Source organism: Larimichthys crocea, chromosome I (assembly GCF_000972845.2).
Source record: "Larimichthys crocea isolate SSNF chromosome I, L_crocea_2.0, whole genome shotgun sequence".
Classification (NCBI taxonomy): domain Eukaryota; kingdom Metazoa; phylum Chordata; class Actinopteri; family Sciaenidae; genus Larimichthys; species Larimichthys crocea.
In genome coordinates, this window is record NC_040011.1 from 14,917,524 (window position 1) to 14,937,316 (window position 19,793).

At 41.5% G+C, this 19,793-nt stretch overlaps 1 protein-coding gene across 7 annotated transcripts in view; it reads left to right on the top strand.

Moving 5' to 3' along the window:
- Nucleotides 1-3,242: 3,242 nt before the first annotated feature.
- Nucleotides 3,243-19,793, top strand: part of sema3fb (sema domain, immunoglobulin domain (Ig), short basic domain, secreted, (semaphorin) 3Fb) — a 54,818-nt gene continuing 38,267 nt past the window's right edge. For all 7 annotated transcript variants that reach the window (XM_027285475.1, XM_010749121.3, XM_027285480.1 and 4 more), the window contains exons 1-2: nucleotides 3,243-3,682; nucleotides 5,740-5,905. In XM_027285475.1, coding sequence (XP_027141276.1) covers nucleotides 5,788-5,905 — 118 coding nt within the window. In that variant the 5' untranslated portion in view covers nucleotides 3,243-3,682; nucleotides 5,740-5,787. The remainder of the gene's footprint in view (nucleotides 3,683-5,739; nucleotides 5,906-19,793) is intronic.

The following is a 19,793-nucleotide window of genomic DNA, read 5'->3' on the forward strand; positions in this document are numbered from 1 at the left end:
ATGAACTGGCCAATTGTCCAGGACATCCAATGGCAGCTGTGTGACCCCGATAAGGATAAGTGGTTATTGAAGATGGATAGATAGATAATTAGTTTTTTAATGAGTAATTGAATTTTTCAAGCATGCCTACTGCTTGCTCAACACTGATTATGATACATATTTCCATCTAAACAGAGGTAAGATCAGAAGAAACAGAAAAATCCCATCACTACATTTTTACCCCACCAGGCCAAGATATAAGATGAGACCTAACATGGTTCAACACAACACAAAAGCACAAAGCAGCCTCTACACAGCATGTAACAGAGTGTCACGTCTCTCCACACACACTGAAAGTGGAATAGTGTTACAGATGATCTCTTGAACTGTGGAAGAATCACAAATGTTGATATAACACCTGGCATCTGTTCCTGCCCTGCAGGCAGAGCCCCACAGAAAGCGATGTTCACACCTCAGCTGGAATGCAGGTTCTTCTGCAGTACATTAAAACAACTTCATACACCACTTAGATAGATGTCAACAGCAGCTTGGAATCATGCACTGGCAAGATTTTTATCTCAAATATTACAATTCTTCCAGTCCTTCTGGGTAATGTACACAGTTCACCTTGGATTGCTATCGAGCATAAAATATCGACTATAGACAAGTGGGGCTGACAGCTGATTTATTTTTTGTTTCTTTCAGAAAACTGGACCAGCTGAGGAATGTGTAGTGATGTGGCACCAGCTTTGGAGAAACTGAAGGCCCTGCTTCTCAGAAAATCTGCTGTGTCCTTACTGAATAGGAAGAAGTCTACTTGAACTCATCAAACTGATCCTTTTCTATTTGACGTCTGCCAAGTCACTTTAAAAAAGAACCTTTATGTCGGGTCAGACTGCAGAGTGAAGGCTACAGAGCCAGCGTCATGGCTTCATATGGAAGTAAAGTTGAGCGGGACAGCTTCTTTTGACCTCATTGAGCCGACACCTGAAAACCTGACAAACTTTTCTCTAACTCTCCGACTTGGCTTAATGGTGAATCGAGTATGCGTAATTTAAAGCTCCAGATTGAATGAGGGGCAGATAATTCAGGTGTGAAAGGACACTGAATGGAATATGATTAAAGATGGGAAAATGTTTAATTTTCTCAATGAGCTTTAGAAAATCTTCACAGGCGGTAACTCTCTGACTTGAAGCGTCCAATCAGTGTTTGAATAGAGGAGCAAATTAAGCATTTTAATCGACGTTTTCTGTGTAGCATCAAATGAATTACATTTCTCAACCTTTCTTTTTTTTTTCAAATGAGTGGGTACATAACCAAGATAAGACTTTTAATTTCTGATAAGCTGGAGCTAACAATCATTACATTGTCTGTGCTCTAAGTCACTAAAATTGACTTGGCAGGTCAAATATTCAATGGAATGAAGTCAATGTAACACTCTGATAAGCTTGTATAATGAAACTTTTACCCAGTTTGGAATACACACTTTTAAAAGTGGAACTCAGGTAGGTCAAAGTGAACTTGTGAGCACATGCAAAGGCATAAAAAGCATTTTAAAGAGGAAAAAGAACACATATATGCACTCGTTTAAGCCAAATCCTGTTGAGCAGTTTCCTCCACACCTCATGTGTGGGTGGCAGATGGTAGCTCGCTGGCTGTCACAGCGATAGAAGATGGAAATACAGGCGTCTGATTCAAACACCTCCTTTGTGAAACACACTCTGTCTTACGATAGCAGCTGTAGAAGGGACGGGAGATCTGATCTGAACCTGCAGACAGGCTGATTTTTTTTTTCTTTTTTTCATTTATCAGTTTGCATCAAAGCATAAGTTGTTAATGTCCTGATAATGAATATATACACACAGTAGCAACAGCAGTGGCATAAAAACTACATCCATCATCTCATCACCATATGAGCTGTATTTTTTTCAGTCAATCGATAGTTCCAATATGTCGGATTTATTATGATAATGTGACTGTGGTAATGTGTTCGTGTTCTTACAAGTTTTTGAGTTTCAGTGTTCATTGTTTCTATAGCTGGTAGCTTAATATAATCAACTGTTAAATCTGCTTTAATCAATATTTTAATCACATGACAATGTGTGATATGAAAGGTGTGGCTCATAGTGACAAACCCACTGAGAATTATCACCACTCTGCAGTCCCCCCTCAGGTCCGTGGGGTGTTTCAGCATCTTTCAGCTCGTTTGGATTTTCTCGCCTGCAGATTCCATGATTTGACACCAAATAGCTCAGTCAGTGCCTGAAACCTGGCCAATTGTCATTAAAGTAGCCCAGTTTTCAAATTTAGTTTCAGTAAATCTGTTTTTTTCTTTTATAAATGACATGTTTTGGTTAACATTAGATGACATAGACTGTGGATGAATGCTAATGTATCTCCATATTGTGTTTGCTCACACTGCTCCCCATGTCAAGTTAAAAGCTGATAATAATATGTTAGTGTTGTGTTTACAGCATGTTTCCCTGGCCCAAAGATCAGCTAATGCAGCTTTAAATGCCATGATGTACAACTGCAGCATCAACCCACTGAGTCACATCTGATCATAGGATTTTAAAATGTGCTCAGCTAATATTATGGTAAATTTACGACAAATAATGACTAATGTTTTTAGAGATCAGTTATAAGCCGTTCATAAAAAGAGTGTTTGGGCTGGCTGGCAGTGATTGGTTAGACCATTTGAGCGTTCGTTTAAAGAAAAGTGCTGCAGACAATCTGGAAAACATGTCCTTTATTAATGATCTATTACAGATGGGCTAACTGCAGGCTTATTATGTGTGAAATCAATAAACATAATAGATTTCCAACATTCAGAACTGCAATACTACAGAGCATGACCTATGAGCAGTTATTAATGCCTTATCTGAGAAGCTGAATAAAGCAAATTAATTATTAACCGTTGATTAAGCCATTCCTCACACGATATAAAACCATAAAGTGTTACTCATTAGTCAGTGTAAACACATTTCTGTCAGTTTTGTAGTTATTGTAACAATATATATGATTTCAAAAATAAAAAGTATCGATAAAAATAAAACTTGAGTGTTGAATTTGGATTGTAGGGTACATTCTTAAGCCCAGCGTGCTCCTCTGACGGCATACAGTGGTATAATATGGTAGTAAATCATCGGCCCCCCACCGCCACCCCTCCCTCCTCCTCGGCTGGCTGATGGGCGGCTCGGCTTGGCGCTGCCCGCCCTGTGGGTGTGTTTAAGGCAAATTGCCCTCTGCATCCACCTGCTAGCGCCCTACCTCCCTACAGTCAGGAGCGCCCAACTTTCCTGAGGAGCACACACGCTGCGTGCCTGGACCTCTGAGCGCCACAGGGACTTTGTTTCCAACTGTTTCTTTTTTTCCCACGAGATGTTGATTGTTGTTGTGCGGCGACAATAACCTGCTCGTGTCGCGGTCTCGTATAAGACTGAAGAAGAGAAACATTTTTTATTTTATTTTGAACTGTCATTTTCTTATTGTACACTGACAACTCCGGGGCCAATAACCACGCAGTGCGCACAGGTACAGACTGCCCTCCTGATCGGGGACTGTGTGGACGCTGCGCCGGGATTTTCTATTGTTATTATTGATTTCAACTTGGAGACGAAAGTGAGCGATCTGTTGGAATTGTTTTGTTCAATGACTTGCAAGGTTGGATCTGAAGTTATATTCGGAAAGCTGTAACAATACGGTAAGAAATATTGTGCTCTTAATATTTGCTCATCATTTCATATTAAATATGTTTAATTATTTATTCATGGTAGTAAAAGGTTACCTGTGTGCACCCGCTCGCTTTTCTTTATTTCTTATTTTATTATTACGACCAAGGACTGCTTTGTTTTCTCTTAAATAGAAATATGTAATCATAATTTAAATGTCCGATAGACTATAACATTAATTCTTATACATCATTATTACTATTTATTTAATTGTTCTTCAGTTTCCAGTGCGCTCTAATACCACACCAGACTGTTTACAGTTCTGTCGTCCATGTGTAGCCAAGCCTGCCAGTCTGTTCCACACAGATTTCACTCTATATCATGTTTCAGCAACACTGACATTTTTTGCATACATTTTTTACTCTTCAATGCCAATAGACATAGTGGTGGAAATATATTTATATATTTATAAGTTTATTGTTGTTTTCATTATCATAGTTTCTGCATTCATAACAGGAAGGAGTATTTTTTCTCAGTTTCTCAGTCTCAGTTGTGAAATGTGACAAATCATCATCAGTGTTTGTGTAATGTTTTTGGACAGCCACCAAATGTGGATCCTTTATTGGCCACTGAGTAAACCAGCAGGATTCAGGAGGAGGGTTATACTGCAACTTCACACGCTGACCAACTTGTACTTTTGTCTTTGGCTATATACGTTTTAATGGTTGCTTTACATTTGTCCATGTTGTACTTAATAACTTGCAGATCCAAACAATGAAGAAGCTGAGAGGCTCAGCGGATGTGTTTGAATCAGTGTGATGGATTTAAACGGTCATATTTTTATGTGAATTTTCCTTTTTGTAAACCTGAGCTTATGTATTAATTTTACATCACAGCATTGCTCATAGGGAGTAGGTATATTTATCTTTATAGTATAATGTGAGTGTGTGTGTTTCAAACAGTTTTATTTGTGAGCAGCGCCTTGTTTGATTTCATCTGCTTGTGTGAAGGACTTGGCCTCTGTCTCAGAATAAACAGCTGGATGGTTAACAAATCGTCAGTAAACAGCCGAGGTTTAAACAGCTGCTTATGCTCATAAATTCACTACAGCCAACCAGTCTGAGGACTCTTCAGCTCTGCTGACGTATCCAAAGGTGTGTTTGAGATGGAGACCTGGTCCAGACGTCCGGTGTTTGTAGTAGAAACATGAAGAGAAGAGGTTTGTAAATTGTGAGTGTCCGAGCAGTGAGGTCAGGATGATATTCTGGGAATCAAGTGTGGTAAAAAAAAAAAAAAAAGTTTCATCCTTAGTGATGTGTGGAACACGGTAAGGATGATTAAATGGACCAGAAGTGCATTTGATGGGCAAGAGGTGACCTCCCTGATGATTTGTGATGATGTGTGGATCATTGTGGCTGATCCCTGGTGTCTATCATTCATTAACTCGACACTTCATTGATGACCACCACTGCATTGTTTTGAAGACTTGTTAAAGTGTTCCAGTTAGCGTGTGAGCCTGTCGTCATTTGTAACCCCTTTGTAACGCCTTTTTAAGAGGTTAATATTTTATTTTTACACCAATCACAATGTTTTTTTTTGTCTCTTTCTCTAGTGAGCATGGGGACGTGGTATAACTCGGCATTAGGTGAACCTATAATTACAGAGCAGCACATACGTATGGTGTCATGAAATAGGAATGTGTTTTGGGTGCGTGGAGAGGAGCTTCTCTCACTACAGTCAGCGTGATCTTCCCATCAGTTTGTCACACAGGCACACACTCTGAAAAACAAACATAATTTTTACCAAATGGAAGTGTGTACACATCTCTAAAAGCCTGGCTCCTCTCCATCCAGACTCATCAGTTTTGTGGAGCTCCCAGAGATCTGGGTGTAATCTCCACACACCTCGGTGCTGCATCTCCCAAAAACTCACAGGGATGGGGCCCCCGAGAGCCGTTTATTTGACATGGAACATAAATTAATAAACGAAAACAGACTTATTGTGGCAGATTCCTTTTTCTCCTTTTTTTTGCAGTGTTGAGTTGAGAAACCATCTTCTCACATGTTCTTTTTGGTTTGTTCCTGCACAGATTTTTATTTAAAAACACTCTTCGTGTGCTACTGGAGGTTGGTCGACCATGCTGCTGGACGGTCTTTGGACGGTCCACGCCCTCCTGGCACTGTCCAGCTTCGTTCTCGGAAACCCAGCGATCAATGACCCATTGGCTGCCCCCCGAGTCTTCATCTCCTTCAAAGGTAAGATCCTGAAACTCATCCTCTGCTCTCTGCTCTCTTATTCCCACCTGCCTCTCTTTTCTGGTTTGCAACTGGTGTTCTGATGTGTCCAACTCTCCTTATCCTCTGCTGGTTTCTTAAACTCACTGTTTGCTCATTGTTTGACTGATGACATGACAGTTGTGTAATTGCAGCGATTGTGTCTTTGATGAATGCTAAAGGCTTTAGCAGAGGAAGAACCAGACTCTCATGTTACACCACAGAGCAGACCGCAAACAAATCATGCAGTCCTCATTTGCTGCCCCCTCCTCAGACCTCCAGGCATTGTAATAATCACCAGATGCTTCCACTGGCTTATATTGTACAAACAATTAAAAAAGCAAACAGTGACAGATGCACATATTGAAGATATTGTGCGTGTCTTGTTTGTACTCATTTTGAAACAATATATATGATTATTGTTTTAGTTAATCAAAGGCAGCGTCTTTATCTTCAATCATCTTTATTATGGAATCCCTAAATTGGAGCCACAAAGAAAGACGGGATAATAAGGAGCATGTAATAACTCTAAGGCCATTATGTGATTATTCCCCAGTGAGGTAGACGTGTACTTTAGGGACTATGTGTGCATTTCAGCGGCCGTGCAGATTGGGTGAGATGGGTTGCTGGGTTCTGTGGGGTGCAGAGCGAGAGAGGGTATTATCAAAAGCAAATTGCCAGGATCAGCCAAGAAGAACGACGTCCCCGAGGCCTGTCCTGCTCGGAGATCAAGCCTTTGATTAGCATCCAGAGAAAAGCCGAGGGAGCGAGCGGCAGCGCCCCTGTTTGCTTTGCTTTCCATTTCCCAGCGCTCCCTAGTACAAGTTGACTTAATTAAGTGGACTGGCACAGTTCATTGTTGAAGGCGTTTTCCTGCTTTAATCAAGTAGGATTTAACACATCAGTGAACTCATATCCAGAGCTCAGCAGTTTTTTTTCTTTCTTTTTCATTTTCCAAATATCATTTTAGTCCCTTCTTTGCACAAACGCTGTGTTGTTTTTAGAGAACTCTGCAAATTGTCTTTTTTTTTCTTTTGCTCTGTAGGCTTTTCTGTGAGCAGACTCATTTGATTTGATTTTGTATAGGTGCATCTTTGGATGGCTGAGCTCACCCGCAATATGTTCGAAAGCAGCGGACTACAGGCACTATTCTTTGGCTGACAAGCAGGGTGGAAAAAGCTTGGCTCTCCTGCTTACCTGTGTGTGTTTGCCTCTCCAGTCAATATGAATTTCACAGTCTACTGCTGCTGCCTCTCTCTGAGGAATGCACCCCCCTCTCCATTCAATATTATGACTCTCTCTCCCTTAATTGCTTTTTGAGAGGCCCATGTAGTCCTTACCTTGGCAAGCTGGCTGCACTTCCCCTGATGCATCATGATGGTGTTAAGTTTTTGCTTGAGCTGTTTGGGAATGCAGTTTGCCTCTGAGCAGCAACTTTAATGGAACACAGTAAGACGACAAGTGTGGACAATCTGCAGGGTTTTTTTATTTTTATTGTGAGACTGAGGGAAAGAATGTGTTAATTATCAGCCCCCTGTTTATAATTATTGATCATTATAACAACGTGTCACACTGTGAAGAAATAACTTAAATAGCAGCTATAAAGCCGAGCGTTTCTCTCTCGGTGTTGAACTAAACACATGTTCTAAACTGATTAACTCGGAATCCGAGGAGCGAGGTTCAGAACCATGACCTCCATCTGGGAGACCCACACTTCCCTATTAAAGCAGGTAGAGTAAATTGGGAGCTAATTGCTTTTCTTTGGCTTCATGTAGTGTGCACAGCTTTTATGACAGGGAGAACACCGTCTGTGGTATTGGAAAAAGCCAGCGCTGTCTCAAAATATTCAGGGGATATAGTGCGAAAAATAAACACATTTTCAGATTAGAGTTAGTAAAGTCTGAGGGATAAAACCTTGGAAGTAGACTTTGTTCAGGCTTATCACGTCTTCTGTGCTAGTAAGCTGAGGAGAAAGGGCAGAGTTAGCAGGAAGAGAAAGAAGTCTGCTTCAGTTTAGACAGCAAATAGGTGTAATCAGTATCAGATGAGCAAACTGAGTGTTTCATAGAATGAGGACAGGGAGTGAAGCCATCGATAATCAGTTGACATTTTTAAGGTTAGTTGAGACAAGACTGCTGTCTCCAGCAACCCCCAAGAGAGGAATCGTGTTATATCAGTCAACCTGGAACTGCTGAGACTGATAGTCTGAGTTAACGCAAACCCAAAGCAACTCCTGCATGAAATGTAAGAATACTGTGAGTTAGTAGTAAAGATTGAAGTCTGGACGTTTGATTGTGAAACAGCTCACTGCTTGGAAAAAGAATCATTCTTTTTTTTTCTATTTCAGTTAGGGCCGCACCTTACAGATTATTTTCATCTTTTATGAATCAGCCAAATATTCTATCCATAAATGAATCACTTGTTTTCCCTTTGGAATGTCAGGAAATAGTGAAAAATGTGTGTTTCACGTCCCACAGTTCAAGGCAAAATATTCAAATGACTTATTTTGTTCTGTCATCATCCAAAAACCCAATTATTATATTATTGTCATATATGACAGTTAAACGATTATCAGAATAGTTGCTTTTTATTTTTGTGATGATTGACTGATCAATTAATCAAATAATCAATGCATTTTGTAGTGACACCCTTCATTTCAAAGTTCTCTGTAGGTCTTAGATTTAATGACCATGATATGTCTTTGAATACAGGAGCAGAGTTGTATTATAGTAGAGAAACAAATATATATAAAAGCCATCGTCATTGATTTAATTCTGTTCAGATTTAATGCCACCAAATGACCCATTCTTTAAGCAGCCCATCACTGAAGAGAAACACTGAATTAACATGTGAAAGGATTGTGTGAGAGCTATCGCCTCTCCGTGACACTCACTAAGTCATGCAAGTGCCTTTGTAGCGTAAATCCATTAAGAGGTCAACTGATTTATATGAGCAATTTTTTAGTTTGATCTTTTTGTGTCTTACTGTGTGCTACAGAAAACATCACGTTTTCTGAATGGACAAATGAAGGCAGTTTTACAAAAAGTTTAACATTAGTGCTGTTGGCCCACATTTCCTCTATAACATGTTTGAGTCCATGCATTAAGCAGATCCAAATCTAAATCCATACTTATGGCTCAGCTACTTTAGGCCTTATGCATAAACCTTTGCGTCTTCAACTTCATTCATTTCAAGTCATCACAAAACATCATTGTATTCTGTGCTACTCTGTGGTAAATTTAAGCAAGGCACTGCGCATTCTTTGTATGCAATTGTTTACAAGGAAGCCTCTAGTGTTTTTTAAAGGTCTTTAAACTGATTTTCTCAGTCAGCTTAGATAAACAGGTAAACACTGGTTCAGAATGAACAGAGGCGCGCAGGGTCAAGAATCTCCATGATGGTAAATTTTCACTTTGAAAAGCCACACTGATGTAATCTACAGCTGAGGGTGGGAATGAACACAATGCACCTCTCACCTCTTCTCACTTGGTGTTAATGATATTTGAAACGGCAGCTCTGACAACTACAGCAATGGAATTATGGTCTGTCAGTACAAAGGAAAAGTCCTTTAAATGCCATAACAGCAGACAGGATTACAGCAAACCCACCCACCCACCCGCCCTCCTCCTCCTCCTCATCATCATCATCACCATCATCCCACTGAGTACATACAAGGCCAAATCCACTGAGAAGACACCAGAATGTGGGTCAGATTTGCCACAACACACAAGCTCACCCCTGCCAGGGCAGGTGGCAGTGAAAGGAAGCGGCTCTGGCTCATCATTATTCCAAATATTTCTCATCTGCACGCCCTTCTGTGAAGGGCTAACAGCAGGCTCCTATTTTTACTCCTCAGCAAAGTCTTCAGTCTATATCGGGTGTGAGTGTGTGTGTGTGTGTGTGTGTGTGTCTGTGGGTGGGTGGCAGCGTAAAGGGTTAGAAACTCCCCATTGGGGTTAAATGCCAAGCATTCTAGTGTGTGTTGGCCCTTGTTATGCTGTAGTTATGTGTTGTGTGTTTTTATGGCTTTTAATGGCCAGCAATAAAAAGCAGATGAGGATTAAATGTCAGAAAATATGAGCTAAAAGCAGCTTAGGAGTGCTTCCATTCGTTGTTTTGATAAATCAGCATCTTGCTATCAGTTCATCTCTGGGCTTGCCCTTTTACAGCCGCCCTGTCACTTATACTAGTTAATGTTTAAACTCTTATTACTGTTGTTCACACAACACATTCCAGTGGTCACTTTCTTCTTTGCGCTCTCGTGTAGCATACATTAGCGGTCCAAATTATGCTCTTATCGCTGCTGAGGCTGATTGGCGATGACATCACACATTTTTGAGGCCAGAGCGGAGTGTTTACTCAATATTGGCTGTTTTGAGTGATTGACGAAAACGTGGTTTTCTTTGGCTGCACTATGAAGGAAACGCAATTTGACATATATATATTTGCTTAAGGTGATCATAGCTAAAACTTCCTGTTTAGCCGCCTCTTTCTGCTTCTACTATAATTTGCAGGATACCTCAAACATATTGGCCCACCTTCGTCCTAACTGAAATATTGTAGTATTGTCGAACCACATGCAGAAGCCACAAAACCACTGCCCCAGTAGTCTGGCTGTCTTGGCTGTGATCTCTAATTACTGTTTGTGAAAGCTGAATTCATATCCCACAGCAGCAAAGTAATGACTGACAAAGCATTGAAAACCACTATTACTTTGGCCATGTCCCAGACCTCAGCTTCTCTCTCCACAGTGGCTAAGCCAGGTTATATTTAGTGTAAAACTCTCTTCTCCCTCAGCAGGCACACAGCAGTCATATGTAGCACCGTGGTTAACCATTGAACACAGTCGGCAGGGTGGTGACGGTGGTCTAAGTGCAAACGCAGCTTGGTCCTGCACAACTTGCACTCTGCTGTGATTCGGCTGTCAAGACTGTCACTATATTGTTAGGTCGTTGTTGGCCACAAGCCATCCCTAATTGTGTAAAACATTTGAAATTTGATTAAGTGGGTGTAGAGAAGGCAGCACACATTGAAGCAAAAGGAGGCTGTGGTGTGAGGTCTAGTCTGAGCCCAGTGGTCCAGAAAAACTGTTAATCCTACACTATGGTGGATATGACTTCTGAATCTTTTCTATCTAATTCATGCGGAGACGTGCTTTTGTACCTGGGAGGTAACCCAACTGCAGCTTTGAGTGGAATTTGTGTCACATTTAAATCCATACATCACTGTGGAACAATATGAAATTCATGCATTAGTTTCTTAGTCTGGAAAACTGCTAAGCACCGATTTAAAATACTCGAATGAGTCGAATGTAGCTCACACTAAAAATCATTTATTACCCTGACAAAACTGAATTCTGTGCACGTACTTGTATATCTGTCTACATCTTGTCATGGTACTCTTCACTGCATTTCAATCAAAATCATGTCCTAAAATGAAATGTGATTGCAGACTGACTGTGGTCGGCATCCAGACTCAAGGCATGGGTGATTATTTAGTCCGAGGTAATCGTTAAATGTAGAAATCTCCAATAGTCTCAGGTTGACAGGTCAGGAATCAGGGATTGATTAGCTGTCTGCCTGTGAGTCCCCTTTACCTAAACTACGCCCACTATTTGGCGGATGACTGATAGGACCATGTTTATACCTATTTCCGCACCAACTGGTACAATGTTTTGATTGGAAAGCAATAAAGGAATCATGACAGCTGGAAAAAGAAAAAGCAACAGTGGATTTTGGAATTCTGTGTGTTGTATTGTGAGTTTCATAGTTCAGCTGATACAGATTCTGCATTTATTTATTTTTAAGCAAACCTCCACTCTTTGCTTGTCTGGATAGAGATGAATCAACACCACAGAATGACGGTTTTACATTTCATTGATTTCAATTAACCCAAACTATTACATTTGTAGCATGTACCATGTGCATCATATTATAGAAGACAGCACTGTTTCTATTCTCACCCCTCTCCTTGTCAGGTGTATGTGTGGGACTGACGTGTAATATTCCTCAAAAAAGATGAGTATGTTGGCGCCTTTCAGCACATGGCCCCTGAATCCAGCAGTAATCTCGTGTCCATCTCTGATGGTTCCCTCTGCAAATAAAATCGCGGTCACGGTGTCATCTCATAGCTGTGTCAGCCAACCATTAGTGCTGTCTGCGCCTCCTACCCAGCGCTGATGCTGCAGCTCCTGGAATATCTGTTTTATTCTCTCCTTCCCAGGGTTGTTAAATGCACACAAGACTTTCTTTATGATGGCTGATAAATCGAGTCATTGTATTTGAGTGTTATAGAATATAGCCACTTGGCACCTTGCTGTACTCGATTCTCATGCCATATGGCCGAAAGTTCGTAAAGTGTATCACGAGCAGCTTGGGTGGGCCTAATGTTTGATAAAAGAGGACATGGTGTCAGTGCTCTCCAACATCTGGCCAATGGTCACTATATATATATATATTGTGTGTGCAGGTGTTAGCAGGTATAACAAGGTTCTTATACATCTCCAGGGGATTATTGTGGGCAGGGGAAACTGAAGGTGACAGAGTGCCGACTAAATATAGTCTAACTCATCTTTGAATGCTTGGTTTCCTGCTGCAGTTCTGTCTGTCTTCCCTCTCCTACTCATTTCTCTTCCCCTGGCATAGGAATGGCAGTAAATGTACAGGGGCCAGGGTGTTTGGGATTCCTGGCATGGACGCCCTACTCTCTTTTAGCATCTGCAGAAAGAGGGATATGTTGTGTTGAGAGTGTGGTGTTCCCTCTTAGGTCAGGGTTTCACCTGTGGTATAGCCTCCTGACTCGGGTTACGGGCTCTGTCAGTGCCTCGCCTCCAGTGAAACCAAGATCGTCTCTCAAAAAGACTGAGGACCCAGTGTTGTCAGTCCGTCTTGTCGTTCAGGGGTATGTTGTTGCATCTGTTACACCCCCTCCCCACCAGACTGGAAAATACCAGCCAAATTGTCCAGATACTGTGAATCACTTTCTCCCCACTGGTGTTCTGGTGCAGCATCTCCTCCCATGTGTTTTTATTTATGTACAATTGCACTTTTTCCAGCTTTATAAGAAACTACTAAGAGCAACCATTACAAACAGAGCAGAGTTGATGCAATTATATCTATACAGAATATGGGCAAACATGTTGGAGCAGTAAATGATCCCACATGGTCAAACCAAGTAATAAGGCAGTACTTGGTTATTTCCTTTAATCACAAAACCTGCCAGGGCAAGATCTTGCTGTGGTAGCTGGAGACCATGTCAGTCACATCATGGGAGCATTGTCAGGTGTGATTAAACTTTATGAAAGTTTTCAGTGATGTGGAGAAAACTGTCACTCACCGTCTTTTGACATTACACAAGCCCTTTGTTCAGAAAGCTGTTAACAGACAATGATGTAGCATTCTTAGGCTTGACATATTGGTCAAACCACGCAAAGCAGCCAGGTTCATCTGAGCCTGCAACTTGGTATCTAGCACAACTGCCAGGCTTCAAGGTTGATCCTTTTTCTAGGTGGCATAATTAAGACTTCCTGTGGGAGTTTGTGTCTTTTCTCACTTGTGAAAACAGGGCATTAGTGGGGACTGGATAAACAGGTTGGGAACTCAGACTGGCTTTGTCTCTGTTACGCCGCTGGGGCTGAACACTTTATATTCTTAGCGCTAGTGTTTCTCTTGTGGCAGATTAAGGTGTCAGGTAGAATAATTGTCCAGATGGATTAGACATGTTTTTTGGATCCAGTCCAAACCTGCGCCCAAGTTTCATAAAGGGTTTACATTTTAGAATGTTATCTATTGTGATATGTTTTCTTTAAAGTGAGAAAACATTGTGAATTAGCAGAAAGGAAGAGAAGAAGTCAGAAAAGGTAGGTAAGAATACACAAATGTGAATAATTCATTCAGTGGCCACCTTAAATTGAGCCTCTGCTATGAAGGGCTTCTTTATCTTGTCATCTGGACACAGCAGTGATTTGTTCCCCACCATCATTTAACTACTCACAGACAAATTGTTTTATTTTAGATCATCTTCTAAGCAACTTCCTGTTAACCACCCTGTCAAAGTACTCCTTTTAGTCCCTCTACAACTCATCCAGAACATTGCAAACTGCCTTGTCTTCAACCTCCGCAAATTCTCCAGTGTAAACTCCCTCCCTCCACTAGCTGTAGGTAACTCTGTATCACATTGAAAGCTGAGTGCTGATGTACCAACCTTTGAAGGGATTTGCAGCCCTGTACTTCCTGTGACTCGAGCCCTGCACACCACACCATTCCCTCCCTGCTCTGTGTTAAGGTGCAAGAAGTTTGCTCTTTGCTACAAAAAGCTAAGTCATCACTTGTTCACTCTTGTTCCCTCCTTCTGGCTCTGAAATGGTTACAGCACTCCAGTTTGAACAGCACAGTCACTCCCTTTCTGCGGTTGAAGGCTTTGAAGTTATCATCTCAAGAAATACTTCATATCACCCTTGAATCTCTGAATCATATTCGCTCTTAGCACTTTTGCTCACCCTTGTTGCCCTGAAAAGACCTTCTTACTGTGTTCTTCAATCTGGTTTTAGTTTTACTCTTTGTGGTCATATGCATACAGGAAACATCAGATCATTTCTCTCCTTACTACTGTTGGTTATATTGTTAATCTTGGAAAATTTTTTTATTGTGTTGTTGCATAGATTTTTTGTCCCTCTGGATAAACACTCTAAAGATTGATCTTAATTGATTGGGGTTCCTCAGTCTTGCAATGCTTTGGACAAATGAATAAATATAAATGTAGAATAAGTATCCAGAGACACTCAAGTCTATAGCTGTGCGATTACATAGGCCTCTTTTATATGAATGGCATACTTTCTGGCCAATAGCAGCACAAGTGAAGTTTTGCTTAAAGCCTCTGTACAGCCTCTGTGTAGATCCTTAAAGACGTTAAGTATATGGGAGTTTTCCCAAAAGGTCAAGTGGGAGGGCGTGACCATGACCGAGGGGGTCATGGCCACTGCCCTGCTTTGATCTACAACCTCAATATAATTTTTCACCCTCTGTCAGTGGGGGATTGAGTTTCAGATGCGTCTCGCTGCCTCAGAGCTGACGCTTTGGCCTACTAATGTGACCCCTCTACTTTCAGGTCTACAGTAAATACACCATGGCTGAGACAGTGCACTATACAGTGACCTCAGAATGAGGCAGAAAATGATCGCCATTTGTGGATTACACACAATTGAAAGACTTTCGCACTGTGCAAGTAGTGCCAAATTTTGGGCAGGGCGATCAGTTTAGCAGCTAACCAACATTTGAACACTTTCTTTTACTAACATCTTGGGGAGAACTGGGATGATTTGATGTTTTACAAGAAAACTGAACTTTTCTAAAACCAGGAATAGTTTGACAGACAGAAGCGTTTGCTCAGAGCAGCTGCAAGTGTTTTATAGTGGGTGTATAGTTTTATGGATTTATAGTGAACCACAGGTATTCATTGGATAAAAGCTGTTTACAGTTTACTGGCAATTAATCATGATAATCTTGATAGAGGTTGCACAAACATTGATTACAAAAGTCACTTGACTAATGGTGAAGTAATTTGCTGATATGTAGATTAAGTAAGTATTACTTCATCTGCAACGTGTCCACCTTATGATGTGTCTGGTTGCTGTAAATCAGTAGTTAATCAGTGCGGTTTGGTGCATTGACTCGGTTGGATTACATATGAGATCAAAAGGTGAAACAAAGGCTGATCGGAGCCAGACCTGGTCTAATTTAGCTTTATATTACAAGTTCTGAAATGTTTTGCTTACATGATAAAATACAGGCACAGTGCAGCAATTTCTACTCAGTGATACATAAAGAATCAAAACTCAAGTCAAAAATTATTGTATTTTGGAGAATTTACTTAATATCAAGCAATATGTATATGTATATGTTAAAAGTCAAGGGAAGTTTTCAGTTTAAGTTTAGAACACTGGATCCTACTGATCGTTGTTTTAGAGTTCACTCAAGCATGTTAAGAGTAAATTGCAGTCAGCGTTTCACCTAACCCTCTCATCCAATGCTTTCAGCATGTTTGTTCCTGCTTCCCACCTCCTCATCTGGTCATTGATGAGGTCATATACTATTCTACTTTTGTAAGGGGAAATGAGGCTGTTTGGAAGACACACTGAAGAGTTTAGCCCATAAGAGCACTCAGACATATTACAATGCATGCACTTTGATGCCTTTGTAGTGGTGCGGTTTTGAAATGCTGATTTGGAGATTTCCCTATTGCTACCTCCTGCCTGTTGGTGGAGTAGGTGTTAATTGCAATGTGTGGGGATGGACTCTCATTCAGATCCATTGAGGCCGAGCCGGGGCCAGCGGTGACCCCCCGACAGGCCGTTTTTGTCAACGACCCATCCTTTCAGGCCCCCTCCTGCGGCGGTGCCTCTTGATTGGTGAAGAAGTGAAAAAGAGGAACCCTGGCATGCATTTCCCCTTGTTGTTGTTGTTGTTTGGCGTCGCCCACACACTCTTCCCCCTGTGAAGGTCCTATAGCTCCAGGAGGGTTTGTGTAGGTTTGCCTCTTATTCACAGAAGTTCATTCACATTCTGGGAGACCTGGGGGTGGGCGTCAAACTGGCATCAGGCCTTTTTGGTCAATGAATACGGCGCACAGCATCCCGCAGGCTTTTCTCTGTGCTGCCTATAGATTCCTAAGTCCAGGTCCAAGGAGCACCACTGTGGAGCTGCAAAGGGAGGACAGCGGTTTAGAATGGAGGTGAAAAATGAGGTTCTCTTATGGAGGGAAAATGAAATCAAGAGATGCTGAGGGCATTGTTTACATCCTCCACTCCAGGCTGGCATGTTGCCAAACCAGTATTGGGTGATGTGTTGCAATATGAAAGCACAGAGGATTACGCGTATCAGGGGTAATGTTTGTGAACTATTTGGTAATACCCTAATGTTGCTCACTTTGTTCAATCACTCACCCCCCTTCTTTGATTCTCTGATCTCCCAGCTTGTCTGAGCGGGATGTACATGCTCTTGAGCTCCGTGAGTCCTCTGATTGTTTTGTAAATCTTAAGATGAAGGGGGGTGGTGTTACTGTGTGCGCTAAATCCCTGTTTGACTTCTTAACTCAGTTGCTTGTTTTGCTGCTTAGCCCTTCAATGGAGGGTTAATGAATACTTTATTGCCACTTTACTATGTGGATCTTAGTGGCCGTATTTAATTTCCCCCCAGGGACGTCCTGTGGCGTTTCCCAGAGTTTCGGAGCAGCCTACTTTGCATTTCCTTTCTGTGAGAAGACAAACGGGCCTCGAATCCAAGATGAACTGCTCTGACAGAGAGAGGGTGAGACAGAGAAAAGGGGACAGAGAGAGAGGGGAAGAGAGGCAGGCAGTGCAGGGTAGGATTTCACTCCTACTTCTTTCCCTCCAAGCTCTGAATCAGTCCAAAGTCTCTCTTGTGGGCTACAGTGTGGATCAAGTTTACCCCCTTGTCCTCTCCCACCTTCCCAGTTTTGACATGCTTATGTTTTACCTTCCAGGTTGGAAATAAAAGACAGACAGCAAGGGTGCTCAGTGAAGAATGGAGAAAGTGCAGAAAGTGTCAAAGAAGTCGGCTGGATGAGCTTTCCAGGGTAGAAAGTTGTACACACAGAAAGTCCTGTCAGTAACTGTACAGTGTTGGACATGTCCATATTCTGTCAATTAACCAGGGTTGAGCTCACTACTGTGTAATCAGGCAGCCATCCATACATTTGTCACCATTGTGGTTGTATTTCTGCTGCCCTCACTGCTAGAGCAAACTCCACCTCAGGTGGGTAATGACTGACCCACCTTTCAGTGTTTCTCTTCTTCAGCTCATAACTCTGTCAGATGGAGCTCAGTAATGCAGCTCAACTGTGACAAGTGTTTGCTATTTTAAAGCCTCTAATTAAGTCAGCTAACCTCTCCTTTTTCCATCATAATGCACAACCAGAGAGGAGGGTCCAGGGGGTCCCTGCGCCCACCTCTGTCACATGTTGGACCCAGTGGTGAGCGATGGCTTTTTAATGGAGGCCTCCCAGTAGAAAAAAAAGCCCCTCGCTTGTGGAACCAACCCGAGGGAATATTTAAAAGACAGTCAAAAAGAGCAGCAATGAATAAGCAGTGCTTCCTGTTTTCTTAAACGTGGAAGCAGCATTGAGTAAAGGTAATTGATCGGAACTAATTAGCGGCTGAGAGATAAATGATGGTTAGGTGAGATGCAACGCTTTTAATGACATGCTGTGGGGATGGAATCCACTGTGGAATTAACTCTTCTGTGAGTGTTTCGAGGCTCACGGTAAAGCTCAGTCATGTGTTTGTGTTTGTGGGTTAATCTCCAAGGCACCTCAGGGCTCAGTGTGTTTGGAAATTATTAGTCAGTCAAATGAATTTTCCAGCATGACTTTTGAGTTGGTTTTGAGCTACCATCTGAAATATTTTGTCACTGGATTGCATTGGAAATAAAAATGACTGTTGGAGGAGTGACGGGCAGGTGCTTCAGTTTCCAGATATTTGTGTGTGACAACATATAATCCTGCTGGTTGTGGTCATTAGCTTTGACCATGCAGGAATAATGCTGTGGTGCTAACTGTCGTATACATGTCCATGACACGGATGAACACGGCATAAAAAAAAAATCCATAACTCAGAAGCAATTACCTCATGACTACATTTATTATGATTTGCACAGTTGGAGGAAAAACAGGAGTGTCTTCTGGCTGGAACAACAGCACAAGAAAGCCCAGTGAAATTAAATCAACAAGGGAGCATAAACCATGACATTTCTAAATGATATGTCATTTGAGTTGGCTAATATCAGCTTGCTGTTTCCACCTTGTCAAAACATGGTAGGAACAAAAACCTCTTATAGAATCCAAGATCCAAGTTGTGTCAAGTTCTAAAATAGTTTTACCTCGCAGACGGCAGAATCGCTGATAGATGCAGCGATGACTCTTTTCACAGCTGGGGCCTACCTCTGCCTCTTCATCCTTCTTCTTAACACTTCCCCAGTTCTCGTTCTCTTAGCAACATGCTTCAGCTGCTCGGCAATGGTTGCCTCTTGAGATGTCAAGAAAATTCACTTTCATGCACTAACCAGAGGGGAAGTCTGCACCAGCTCTGAAAAGACCTGTCATGACTTCGGACAATCACTGACACACCTGATAGTTTACCTGTCAAAGAGTTTCCTCTCCTTTTTAATTCTCCTTTATAATTTGAGTTTATTGTGATGGATGCTTTCATGTGATATTAAATGCGTGTTGATACGCCTGTGGACATTATCATTCTTTTGTCAACGGTTTGTGCATCTCAAATAAGGTCTGCCGTGACAAATCTCATGCAAAGCAATCCCATTTAATTAAATGCTATTTCCACGGGAGATGTAAGATACAAGACTATGCCAGTGGAGCATTAGATCTTTATTCTCTCTAATGTGGCACACAATTGATTAATTCAGAAATTAGGATTGGCAAGAGATGAATGTTATGAAGGGAAGCACTACCATTAAATGCTCCATTTCTGTGGAACTTGAAGCTCCAGCCTTGGATCAGACTTCATCCTTCACACGCTTGTTAGGAAATAAAAAGGCCTTGAGGTTGATTGTGATAAATATCATCTGAAAAAAAAAGCCATTGCCAGCAATACATCATTGTTAACCTCAAAGGGCCATGGAGTGAGCGGATGTTTATTTATGACTTATATCTCCTTCATGTCAGGAAAACTACTTGGAGAAACTGCTGCTATAAAAGCTCTGTTTGAATTATCTTGGGAATGCAAAGTGAACATACAATATTGTGCACATGTAGAAATGTCTTTTAAATTATTGTCAGCATCATAATACTACAATGAGTGTTCCCAGATCTTTTCTTTCTGCGGTACATAGCAGCTCAC